The sequence below is a fragment of the Maylandia zebra genome, linkage group LG6 (assembly GCF_041146795.1).
Source record: "Maylandia zebra isolate NMK-2024a linkage group LG6, Mzebra_GT3a, whole genome shotgun sequence".
In the NCBI taxonomy this organism is placed as follows: Eukaryota; Metazoa; Chordata; class Actinopteri; order Cichliformes; family Cichlidae; genus Maylandia; species Maylandia zebra.
In genome coordinates, this window is record NC_135172.1 from 16,605,180 (window position 1) to 16,618,434 (window position 13,255).

The window sequence follows — 13,255 nt, forward strand, 5'->3', positions numbered from 1 at the left end:
AAAAGTCAAAAATAGTGAGATATCTTGCAGAGGGATGCAGCAGTCTCAAAATTGCAAAGCTTCTGAAGCGTGATCATCGAACAATCAAGCGTTTCATTCAAAATAGTCAACAGGGTCGCAAGAAGCGTGTGGAAAAACCAAGGCGCAAAATAACTGCCCATGAACTGAGAAAAGTCAAGCGTGCAGCTGCCAAGATGCCACTTGCCACCAGTTTGGCCATATTTCAGAGCTGCAACATCACTGGAGTGCCCAAAAGCACAAGGTGTGCAATACTCAGAGACATGGCCAAGGTAAGAAAGGCTGAAAGACGACCACCACTGAACAAGACACACAAGCTGAAACGTCAAGACTGGGCCAAGAAATATCTCAAGACTGGTTTTTCTAAGGTTTTATGGACTGATGAAATGAGAGTGAGTCTTGATGGGCCAGATGGATGGGCCTGTGGCTGGATTGGTAAAGGGCAGAGAGCTCCAGTCCGACTCAGACGCCAGCAAGGTGGAGGTGGAGTACTGGTTTGGGCTGGTATCATCAAAGATGAGCTTGTGGGGCCTTTTCGGGTTGAGGATGGAGTCAAGCTCAACTCCCAGTCCTACTGCCAGTTTCTGGAAGACACCTTCTTCAAGCAGTGGTACAGGAAGAAGTCTGCATCCTTCAAGAAAAACATGATTTTCATGCAGGACAATGCTCCATCACACGCGTCCAAGTACTCCACAGCGTGGCTGGCAAGAAAGGGTATAAAAGAAGAAAAACTAATGACATGGCCTCCTTGTTCACCTGATCTGAACCCCATTGAGAACCTGTGGTCCATCATCAAATGTGAGATTTACAAGGAGGGAAAACAGTACACCTCTCTGAACAGTGTGTGGGAGGCTGTGGTTGCTGCTGCACGCAATGTTGATGGTGAACAGATCAAAACACTGACAGAATCCATGGATGGCAGGCTTTTGAGTGTCCTTGCAAAGAAAGGTGGCTATATTGGTCGCTGATTTGTTTTTGTTTTGTTTTTGAATGTCAGAAATGTATATTTGTGAATGTGGAGATGATATATTGGTTTCACTGGTAAAAATAAATAATTGAAATGGGTATATATTTGTTTTTTGTTAAGTTGCCTAATAATTATGCACAGTAATAGTCACCTGCACACACAGATATCCCCCTAAAATAGCTAAAACTAAAAACAAACTAAAAACTACTTCCAAAAACATTCAGCTTTGATATTAATGAGTTTTTTGGGTTCATTGAGAACAAGGTTGTTGTTCAATAATAACATTATTCCTCAAAAATACAACTTGCCTAATAATTCTGCACTCCCTGCAATGCACTCTGTCCTCTCACACCTGGACAACAACAACACCTACGCCAGAATGCTGTTTATAGACTTCAGTTCAGCATTCAATACAATCCACCCCTCACAACTCATCAGGAAACTGACAGACCTGGGTATCAGTTCCCTCATCTGCAAATGGTTACTGGACTTCCTGACCAACCGCCCCCAACATGTCCGGCTGGATAACCGCTGCTCATCTACCATCACAATGAACACCGGTGTACCACAAGGCTGTGTGATGAGCCCTTTCCTCTACTCCCTCTTCACCCACGACTGCAGACCTGCTGATGGTTCCAACACCATCATTAAGTTTGCAGATGACACCACGGTGATTGGCCTCATCAGTGACAACGATGAGGCCGCCTACAGGGAGGAGGTGGATCGTCTGGCTGAGTGGTGCGACAGAAACAACCTGCTGCTTAACACCGAGAAGACCAAGGAGCTCATCGTGGACTACAGGAGGAATGCTGACCCACATCCACCCATCCACATTAAGGGGACGGCTGTGGAGCGTGTGAGCAGCTTCAAGTTCCTGGGAGTCCACATCTCCGAGGATCTCACCTGGACGACCAACTGCTCCAAGCTGGTCAAGAAGGCTCACCAGCGCCTCTTCTTCTTGAGGACTCTGAGGAAGAACCACCTGTCCTCAGACATCCTGGTGAACTTCTATCGCTGCACCATCGAGAGCATCCTGACCAACTGTATAACAGTCTGGTACGGGAACTGCTCTGCCTCGGACCGGAAGGCGTTGCAGAGGGTCGTGAAAACTGCCCAGCGCATCGCCGGAGCACCACTTCCTGCCATAAAAGACATCTACAGGAAGCGGTGTCTGAAAAGGGCTGGGAAAATCATCAAAGACCCCAGTCAACCATCACATGGACTCTTCACCCTCCTGCCCTCTGGGAGGCGCCACAGGAGCCTCCGGACTAAGACCACCAGGTACCGGAACAGCTACTTCCCCACAGCTGTCAGACTCCTGAACTCTGCCTCCTGACATCTGACCCACGTTAAACTCATGGACTGAACATACACACACCCACAATGGACAACTGTACCCTCAAACACAATAATAACATGGACTGAACCACCACTCACAACCACTAGCACTTTATATAGCCTCTGTAGAAACTATCTACACCCTCACTTATCTTAACTGCACTACTGTATAGCTCTGTGTAAATAATCATTCTGTACATTCGATACCGGTAATTTTTAATCCTACAACTGTTTACAACTTGCATAGTTCCCATTTCTGTATAGCTGTATATCCCAGATTCTGTAAAGTTATTCATTTCATATTCTGTATAGTTTTTCATATTTATATCCTGTTCATATCCTGTACATAGCTTGTACTCACTACAGCCTGTACATACTTATAGTTATAGAATATTCACAACATACTTCATACCGTGTACATTATAACATACCATAATAGACCCATTTCTGTAATATACTCACATATCTATATTATTGCTAATATATATTGTAATAGATCTATATCACTAAAGCACTTCTGGATGGATGCAAACTGCATTTCGTTGCCCTGTACCTGTGCATGTGCAATGACAATAAAGTTGAATTCTATTCTATTCTAAAAGTAATCACTTTCTGTATCACTTTCCCTTTCCCTCTCTCCATTGTGGAGGAATTTTATTCCACTCTACTCTAAAGGTTTACAAGTCATACTTGATCAGTCTTTTTCTAATTGTACTCCCATGGAGTGTAACATTTAACCAAGGCCTGTAGAGTATGAGATGCAGCTCTTGCAGTTTCTCTGATTATTGGATCTTCTGTATGTTGGGGTGAATTTGCTGGGATGTTCATTCCTGGGATGACTGGCAGCTGTCTTGAATGTTTTCTACCTCACTGTAAAATGAAGGACTTTAAATTGTTGGTAAATGACCTTGCGACCCTTTCCAGATTGATGGAAAATAAAAACTATTTCTCTAAGATCACTGTCTGTCATCTTTGTTGTGTGCTAACACACACCTGAATGCTTCAGAGTAGCAAACACCAAAAACCTCTGCATTTATAGAGGTGCTCACCCGCGGTCATCAGTTAATCAAGTGCAATCCAACTTTCTATAGAAACACTAATGTTGTACTTAGTTTTTCACACACTGCTTCTGCATTTTGGCTTATTTTTTGCTAATTAAATGATGACAGAGGGTAATATCTCATTGATTTATCATCTATCAAGTCTTCAACTTCAAGACCTGCTAAAGACCAACCTTTTTTCAAAATTTTTATTATCTCCTGATATGTAAATACTTGGAATTTGAAGAGGGTGTACTTTCTTTGGACCATTTCTATGTGATAGATTTCCAACGCATCACAACCATTAAGGTATTTTAAGGATTTCTATTTATTTATTAATTTTTTTGATCACATAACATATTTGTAAAGCTAAACATTTATAGGTCTGCTTGTCAGAGAGTAAACATTGCTGGTGTAAACAAACCTTTTATATGTTGCTAAGTAAATAGAAGTCCTGTAAATCAGTTCAGGAACAGGTTTCAATCAGGAGTGGCTGGCATTTGGCCACACGACAGAATGAGTCAGTCCCACTGACTGATTACAGCTGCTTAGAAAGCAGTGCAGCAGAGTTAGGTCACCATTCTCACATGAAATAATAACAGATGTAATAAATATAATAATTTAAACCACATAACCTTTTTTCTAACTATCACTAAGAGTAAAATAGTGTAGTTAGGCAGTTAAAGGTACTTTAAAAACTTCAGTTGTACCTGCAGTAAAGCTAAAAAACATCAAAGTTTTGTTTTTTTTTCGTTTTCAGATATAGAAATCAGTCAGTTTGATTAAAAAGCAATGAAAGCTTAATTAAAAATGATAAAAGAATTTAGTGCAGAGCTGTAAAACTCTTTTCATGTTAGAATTTGGACAAATGTGGTTAAACATGGCTGCATTAAACTGTCTCATCCCATTGTCTGCAATGAAGAAGGACTGTCCTGCACTGTCTTTAGGGGAGTGTAAAGTGTTATTGCTGTGTGTCATTTAATCATAATGAACTCACACTGTAATACATTTGTACAAAATTAGAAAGTGCAAAAAGTGTTTTTGTGTAATTTCTTTTTCATATTTACGTCCTAGAAATGCTTTTCTGCTTGTGAGCCTAAAGTGTGAAAAAAAGGAAAAATGTCTCAGTACAGCTACCAGCTGTGGTAGTGTGTGTGGTGACCTGGAGGTCCTCTGTAACAGTCTGGGAGAGTTTGTACAAAAGTCTCCACATGACTCCGGGCCTCTCCTCAGCCATCATCTGTGTAAAGTATTCGTTTGCCATAGATGTCACACTAGCATCACAAGTTCATTAGTTCATTTGTCCACACTTCGATGTGTAAGGTTAATTAATCCTCACAGGGTCATCTTTTGTGCACGTGCAGAGGGTTTCCACACTGTGGGCAGGAGTGATGTGTGTCTTGCATTCCCCGTACCATTAATGGAATGAGACAGAAACCGCAGATGAGCCTGAAACACAAGCACAGAAAACACCAATGAAGCTGTGCTCAAGCTCGTTTAGCGCCGGTGCACATGCAATACTCCTCCTGTGTGAGTGTTTGGGGCTCTTACCCCGCCATTGCAAGAATGACACACCAGCACCAAGCAGCTGTCCCAGGTACATGTGTGACTTTACTGGTTACAAGATGACTGCAGTGTGGGCAGCGTACCAAACCAGGGGCGCCTCTCAGATATTCCACCGCTATGGGAACAGGCTGCGGCTGGCTCACTACTGCTATCGGCTGAGTTTGTCTGCTGTTGACACGCGGTGCGGCACCAGCTGCCATTCAGGAGACAGATGAAGTTATTAGAAGGAGAGAAGAACAAGTAAGGCAGAGGCTTATACACCCACTGGACACTTTGTTAGGTACACCTAGCTAGTACTAGGTTGGACGTCCTTTTCCCTTTCAAAACTGCCTTTACAGCTTCATGGCAAGATTCCAACAAGGTGCCAGAAACATTCCTCAGAGATTTTCCTCCATATTGACATGATGACATCACACAGCTGCTTCACATCCATGATGCAAATCTTCTGTTCCACCACATCATGAAGATGTTGAATTGAAATCTGATGACTATGGAGGCCATATGGTCAGGAAAACCCGTCTGAGATGATTTGAGCTTTGTATATGTGGTGTTTATGCTGCGTGCATATCGTTAGGGTCTGCTTCTCTGTTACTCCTGATAATCCCTGCAGTCAAAGCTTATTTCAAAAGCAGCTTGTGTCCTTGCTGTTGCTGCATCAAAACTCTTAAATGACCTCCCAGATGACCTCGTGCAAGCATCAGTGAAGACTGTTTTTAAATCTGAGCTGCCTTTTCTGTTAGACTTGTGAAACAGTTGAATTGTTGAGCTGTGATTGGAGGATTGGCTGCTGTTAGCTGCTGTTTTTTTTTTATAGGAACCTGTTTATTCTGTTTTATTTTGTGTAACACATTTTGGTTTTAAATATCCTATAGAAATAAAATGTATTTACTTACTTAGACCAAATGACTGACTCTCTTGTTCAATTTTGTTGAGCCAGTTTAAACTGTAGCCTCAGTTTCCTGTTCGTAGCTGACAGGAGAGACACTCAGTGCGGTCTTCTGCCTCGAGGATCGACATGTTGTGTGTTCAGAAATGCTCTTCTGCATATCTTGTTTCCTGATGCCTTTCTATGAGCTAGAAACAGTTTGGCTATTCTCCTCTGACCTCTGGCATCAACAAGGTATTTTGATCCAGAGAACTGCTGTTCACTGGATATTTTTGGCCCATTTTATGTAAACCCTAGAGATGGTTGTGTGGAAAAATCCCAGGAGATCAGCTTTTTCTCAAATACTCAGACCAGCCTGTCTGACGAGAACAACCGTGTCACATTCAAAGCCACGAATGCCACCTTCCTCCCCCATTCTGATGCTCCTTTTCAATTTCAGCACGTTATCTTGACCATATCTGCATACCTAAATGCATTTAGTTACCTCCCTGTGATTTTCTGATGAGATACTTGCATTGACAGTCAGATGAAAAGGTGTACCTAACAAAGTGGCCAGTAAGTGTAAATAGCAGTAAAGAGATCATGCTTATAGTAAAGATGTAGTCTTGATACTTGCCTTGTCGGGAACGCGAGGACGCAGCAGCTGGAGCAGAAGCTGCAGCGCGAGCACGAGAAGCATGCGGATTAACTGTAACACAGAAAAACCTAAATTTAACCTAATGTAGCTTTTTAAATACTTACACTTTGACCCTTTAAAGTCTGAACCATGAAATAATTGCCAGAAAGTTCAAGATTTTTGAAAATATTGTGAACCTTCTGAGAAAAAACATATTCATTTACATGCATGAGTTTACTTTGAAATTATATTTGTTACATTTGTTTCTCTCTCTCTAGTGCTGTTTAGACAGGCTTTCCACGGGGATCACTGTGATGATGTAGAAGTCTCAAAAACTCACAAAAACTCATGAATTAAATATGATACGACAGGCACTGTGGGGTTAAAATACAAACATTTGGTGAGTAGACTACAGACAGCATATGGACTGAGCCTCTTACATTGTGAAACCAGCGTGCAGCACATAGAGACTGAACTGAACTTGCTGAGCATGCCTACATGCCTAAACGCCTTGGTTTGCTGCCATGTGATTGGCTGATTTGATATTTCCGTTAATGAGCAGTTGAACAGGTCTACATAACAAAGTCAATATTAAAAGTGCAATCTTTATACTTTGAGTAATGGGATGGACTATGACTCCAGTGCTTTGGTGGGGAGGCGAGGACACGGCAGTTGGCACAGACAGGACAGGAAAAGGATCTGGCTGAACTGTAACTGTGATTTAAAAAAAGAAAAAGAAATGTTTACATGTTATTTTGCAGTCACACTAGGGTTTCCTTCCACACTTTACTTTAAATATATATTTTTTAAATTTACTTCAGAGTGCACTGAAGTGGTTGTCTGGCAGAGTAAAAGCATGAATACACTTAATGACGACATTTCTACAAATCAGCCTGGTAAAACTGGTATGTCATGTAAACAGTATGCCAAAAAATAAATAGAAAAGGACACATGTTAGTGTGTACATCCTGTCAGCAATATCTCACGAGCTGACTCAAGAAATGGGGTTAAAGGAAGCAGAAAGATTTTTATCTCACCTGCTTCTCTGTAGGCAGGTGGAGGTGTCGGTGGGGATGAGAGAGAGGCGTCATAGGCAGGTGGGGGGGCGTTAAAAGCTGCAATGGGCAGAGCAGGAGGTTGGCGACTGGCCTCCTCATATGAAGGGGGGTCCATCCAAACAGATCAAACAGGATTCTGTCATGAAGATAAAAACAGAAATGTAGATAAGAGCAAGTTTGAAATGTGTGTTTTCATCACAGATAGTTAATTACATAAAAACGATGTAAGTCTATACCCAGATATCTTTGATTTGGTACAGTCTTGCTTTCCAGATAAAACCCCAAAAGGGCATTAATGTAAGACTCTTCTTCACAATTATCGAGTCACGTAGCTCCTGCTGTTGATAACATCTGTGCTTTTCCTTCAGTGACAAATTAAATATATTTTTATTTGTCATCACTTTAAAACAGGTTATTTTTGATCTTCATTCACAAGTCGTCACAATCTTCTAGTATTTGGTGGGGAAAAAAGTTGACAATGATCTTGCGTTTGGTGAACCCACATTAGCGATTCTTAACACACGACTAATGTCACATGTTAGGTTCTTAACATGCGACACGAGTCATGTGAGACTCTTATCAGAATTGTGATAAAAGTATTCGTAGAGTCAGTCGTGCCCTTTTTCTTTTGCTGTTCTTCTTTTAGGGGTAATTTGTTGGACTGGATTATGGGGAAGTTACTTTTATCAAAAGTTGTACTTACATTAAAAATGTATTTACATGATCCAATGCATCACTTTATAATTTTACTTTTTAGGATTAGTGGAAGCGATGACCAGCTTAAAGTTGTTTACCTGGTCATAAAGGATACAAAGGACATTACGTGTGTGAAAACACTATTGAATTAAGCAAAATTACTTTATTTCCAAGTAATTTTCGCTGGATTACTTGTCATTTAGCTCACTAACAAAAACTGAAGTTCACACATACTGGTGCCCACTCCTTTCCCTCATATTTCCACACTATTATCACTGTGCTATCTAGTCAGAGTCAGACTTATTTTTGTTAGTCTCTCTCTCCAGTATCAAAATATAGAAAACTGAAAAATAGACCATGTGAAAGAGTACATTATATACAAAAAGGACATTTTTTTATTGACAAGACAACATGTATTATATACAGTCTCAGTAAAAGTGCCAGTAATCCAATTAATTAATACATGGTTACGAAAGACTATTGTTTAAAAAAATGACATTGAATCACGTGTAATCACTCTGTTTAGGACTGAATCCGAGAAACTGGGGAGAAAATGGGAATGAATAAAAAAAACCAACATATAAGGTTTTAAGAATGAAAAAATAACATTTTATACCCTGGGCTTTTCCAGCTTGCATTGCAAATGAAATGTGCTGTGTGTACACTAGCTTCTTTCAGTTTATCCTGGTGTTAATGTGGGCGCACTGGAAAGAGTCAATTGTAAAGTATTTTATGTGGCGGTTTAGCTCTTTGTATGCCAGGCTCTGTGATGCTGAGTCTCATATTACTGCTTTTAAGTCTGAAGCTCTGATTCTGCCGTAATAGCTACTTGCATTATCTCTCCTCCTGACTGCTAAACAATGAAAGGCGCTACATATCCAGTCTTTCATTGTTTAGCACTGCTGGTTTAAAGTGACAGCGTCAGAACAGTACACACAGTGTAACATGTGATGGCGTAAATCAGTCTTTTACTCATACTTCACATACTTTAGTGTTTTTAATAATGCCGCACACATTAATCTTAGTTGTGTTTTAATGTAACTATAGAAGCCATATATCAGCAGCTTCATCCCTTTTAGGGATTATAAAAATAGAAACAAATGTCAAATCTAGACTGTTAGTCTATATAGTTGCACTGTTTTTAAACTGGTGTGAAATATTCACCCTTTTAAACGTGTATTACTCATCGTCCACCTTTTTATCAAGATGACACAGAATTATTACAGCATGTAAACACAACTCTGACTGGCAAAGATGTATTTTTCTACCCCTATATCAGAGAAAACCGAGTGTATCAGCCATGAAATGCACCCGCTGAATGCAGTCAAGTCACTCGAGCTCACATGAGACTTCGCTCTTATGTAAACAAGACACATCCAAGTCCCGATACCTGATCCAGACAGGCACAGACCTGCCCCTGCCACATAGACATTTCCAATAACACCTGCCAACAACCTTATAGCTCATTACCCGCTAATTAAATAGTGTAATGTGAGATATATCGGAGCAGTGGTCTTACCTTGGGCAAATGAGGAAGAACGACTGGCAGGAGGAAACACGTACCATTGCTGATCATGGTCATCACATCACAGCCTGTTAAACCTGTTCTCCCCTGGAATTGGAAACATTTTACGTCTCACATGAAAACCAACCTGTTTGTCTCATTAGTCACCACTGCCTATTCAGAGGTTTTCCCTGCAGGAAGAAAAGATTGTTCAACTTAAATCAGTCTATACCTGCTTACTAGCTGGAATCACTATATTTACAAGATCTACAGCAATAAAAAAAACTTTTATAGTATGATTTATTGTTAGATACCCAGCACAAAGACTAATCATTCTTTATGAGGCAATTATGGAAAGTTTTTTAATAATTGGCAATCATTTCTAATATTTCACATTTTTTTTGTAAATGTCACCACTCCTCCTCTCCTTTTTTTACCTTATTTTTTCCTTCTCTCTACGTACACCTCCGCATTTAGTCATTAGCTATTATTAATCTCCAACTCTCTTACACAGTGTGCCCTTTGTCCTGTCTTCCTCTCCTCACTCCCTCGCTCGCAGCAGACGGCTGCCCCTCCCTGAGTCTGGTTCTGCTGCAGGTTTCTTCCTGTTAAAAGGGAGTTTTTATATATGCTCTAAGACAACCGGTGCTTTTTTGGTTTTCTTTTCCTTCTTTCTTTCTTTTTTCTTTTTTTCCCCAAAGCTTTGGAAAGATAGTAACTGGACTGGTTTTTATAAAGCGCTTTTCTACTCCACTGGAGTACTCAAAGTTTTATACAACTGCCTCATTCAGCCAGGCAGTCGAGCATATTTGGCAGTTACACATCCACCAGCAGCCTGAACTGTTGGTACTTGGCAGAATGGATCCATTTTTCTCATCCTATCGTCTGAAAGTTGTAACAGAAATTGAGACCCATCAGACCAGGAAATGTTTTTTCTAATCTTTTATTGTCCACTTTTAAAGAATGTATCGTCAGTTTCCTGTTCTTAGCAGACAGAAGTGATGCGGTCTTCTGCTGCATTTAGAGATGCTCTTCTGCGTACCTTGGTTGTATGTAGTGGTTATCTGAGTTACTTTTGCTTCTGTTCATCTCAGAGGAGTCTGGCCATTCTCCTCTGACCTCTGACATCAACATGCATTTTCACCCAGAGAGCTGCAGCTCACTGGATATTCTCTCTTTTTCTGACCACTCTCTGCAAACCCTACAGATGGTTGTGGTGAATAATCTCTGTAGATGACCATTTTCTGAAATTCCCAGACCACCCTGTCTTGCACTATGACAATAAGTGCCACATCAAATAACTTAAATCACCTCTCGTCCCCATTCTGATGGTCACTTTGAACCTCAGCTGGATACTCTGCACACCTAAATGCATGTGAACAGTGAATGGATGTGCATTATTATTATCATTAGGCAGATTAAAGCATATCATTATTGAATTAGTTAACTTTTTTAAGCCTAGAGCCATTTCAAATACTTCTCAATCAGCTCAACAAATATCAGGAAACACAAACTTTTTCTCTCCAGTTTGTCACAAATTGTGTCTGTGAGCGCTACAGTATGGAATCAGAACGATGCCACCTTGAAACGAAACCGAAAAATGGATTGAAACCGAAAAAAAATATTGTAACTGAAATAAATATACTGAAAAATCTTGTATTGAAACCGAAAAAAAAATTGATAGTGAAAAACAATTAATTGAAACTGTAATTTTTTTGTTTTCGCTTACAATTTTTTTTTTGTTTTCGGTTTCCATCCATTTTTCGGTTTCAATCCACTTTTCGGTTTCAAACCATTTTTCAGTTTCACTCTGCTGGCACTGTTTTGGTGTACGGGGGCGCGCTGGGGGGCGGGGATTCCGACCCGCATGTATTTGCATATATTATAATGCTGACCAATGACTGGAGAAAACACTGACGACGCGGCTGCGGTCACGGACAAACTCGCACGTGTCTGTTCGGGAATGGCAGATGCCGAGAGGTCCAGCGTTTACATTACCGACTATTTCAAAGTGACAGCCTGAGGTGTTCTTCAGTAAATTGGACTACCGGACAGGAGGACCTGAGGCCCCACCGCATTATTTTTGGTAAGTTAAATGTGTTTGTAAGCTAATCCGTAATTTAGGTCCTTAGCTAGCTACCTAAGGACCTAGCTAGCTAAGATGAGCACTCGGCTGTCGGGGAAACATGTTTTGTAAAGTTCGTTTAGCTAACCCGTGCAGGTGAATGAATTTACCCTGACTAAAGAAATCAAGAGAAACGCACCGGGCTGCTCAGTGACTAACCACGGTTACTGTACTTTTATTATGAGTATTATACTGTAAGAGCAACGGGCTGGACTCTGCTTCTGCTCCTGTGCAGAGCTGATTATTAAATATGTGCAAACAGCAGCATGTTTTCTGTCGCTTTCCACATGTGGAAGGACATTAAAGCCAACTTTTAAATTCCCCTCATTAGTCAATAGCTACGGATTAAATAGCAAAGCCCGATACTTATGTACTGAAACCAACTACTTCCGCTTGTCAGCTTAAGTTAAAATGTTACATTTTTTCCCCTGATTATTTTTTTTAGCTTTTTTTTTTTTTTACTGAGTTTGTTACAAATATTCAGGTTAAAAAACTGTCCAAATTATTTTTAATGAATTATGTTCACAAAGTCACATATTCAGTACTCTGTACAGCTTGCATCCTTTAGGACAAATAATTTGAAACGTTAATATTTCTTGTTCAATACTGAGCTGATAACACCTCTGTATGTTGTGACCAGGATGCAGCAGCAGACTGAACCTCGACTGAAACCTGCTCCATCATCTCATCTTTGCAGATGTCCATTTATAAAGCATCAACAACTCAAAGGTAAACATGATATTAGAAAATGTGTTAGTAAAGCCTTTAAAACAAATAAAAAAATAAACAGCTGTCGGCAGAACTGTAGGACTGAACAACTTCAGATCCCGAGTGTGTGAGGCCGGAGAAGGATCAGCTGTATTTCAGATTTGAGAGATAAACTTTATATTTCAGTTTGTGATGATTCTGTTCTGTTTGTGATTACAGGAGCTGACCTCAGATTCAGACCTCAGCACCACCCAGTGACAGCAGACAGATCATCCTATATCTTCAATCTTTGTAGTAACTCCAAAATTAACTGAAGAAAACAGTACAAAGGTTAAAGTACCACATGTGCTGTCAGTGAAAGCTGCAGCTGTTTTATTGATAAATTTAAAGACAAAAAGTCAAAAGGATTAATCACCCCTGTAACTGTGTCACTATACATCAGCATTAACAGTACCTCAGTTTGGTGTTTCAGAAAACTGCTGATCTCAGACCTGCACAACTTCTGTTTTAAACTCTGAATGTACTCAGCTACATGAAGAGCACGTGATGTTTTCTCTGACACAATTAAATAAAACGATCGTGGCGATCGTGGCTCAAGAGTTGGGAGTTCGCCTTGTAATCGGAAGGTTGCCGGTTCGAGCCCCGGCTTGGACAGTCTCGTCGTTGTGTCCTTGGGCAAGACACTTCACCCGTTGCCTACTGGTGGTCAGTGCGCCCCAGGGTGGCTGTGGCT

The 13,255-nt window shown here is 40.6% G+C and overlaps 1 protein-coding gene and 1 long non-coding RNA gene across 3 annotated transcripts; one reads left to right on the forward strand and one right to left on the reverse strand.

The window, feature by feature from the left end:
- Positions 1-3,667: 3,667 nt before the first annotated feature.
- On the reverse strand, positions 3,668-9,772 carry LOC101488080 (lipopolysaccharide-induced tumor necrosis factor-alpha factor homolog). 2 transcript variants are annotated; one of them, XM_076884764.1, is made up of 6 exons: positions 9,705-9,772; positions 7,469-7,625; positions 7,044-7,145; positions 6,432-6,503; positions 5,013-5,122; positions 3,668-4,812 (listed from the first exon to the last, which is right to left on the reverse strand). In XM_076884764.1, exons 2-6 carry the CDS (start codon positions 7,602-7,604, stop codon positions 4,699-4,701), a joined length of 534 nt encoding a protein of 177 aa, XP_076740879.1. In that variant the 5' UTR covers positions 7,605-7,625; positions 9,705-9,772; the 3' UTR covers positions 3,668-4,698. The 2 variants fall into 2 exon arrangements, with proteins under 2 accessions (XP_076740879.1, XP_076740878.1); XM_076884763.1 differs by having other exon boundaries at positions 4,915-5,122.
- Positions 9,773-11,489: 1,717 nt separating this feature from the next.
- Positions 11,490-13,081, forward strand: LOC143419174 (uncharacterized). Its single transcript, XR_013099151.1, has 3 exons — positions 11,490-11,775; positions 12,455-12,543; positions 12,742-13,081. It is a non-coding gene; the product is annotated as an uncharacterized LOC143419174 (long non-coding RNA).
- Positions 13,082-13,255: the final 174 nt, after the last annotated feature.

What these genes read in the sequence shown, in the direction of transcription:
- LOC101488080 (XM_076884763.1), bottom strand. Translation starts at nt 7,604, where the DNA reads ATGGACCCCCCTTCATATGAGGAGGCCAGTCGCCAACCTCCTGCTCTG. An exon ending in AGTCCATCCCATTACTCAAA is followed by an intron (nt 6,504 to 7,043) that starts GTATAAAGATTG and finishes TCTGTGTTACAG; the next exon opens with TTAATCCGCATGCTTCTCGT. An exon ending in GTCCTCGCGTTCCCGACAAG is followed by an intron (nt 5,123 to 6,431) that starts GCAAGTATCAAG and finishes CCTGAATGGCAG; the next exon opens with CTGGTGCCGCACCGCGTGTC.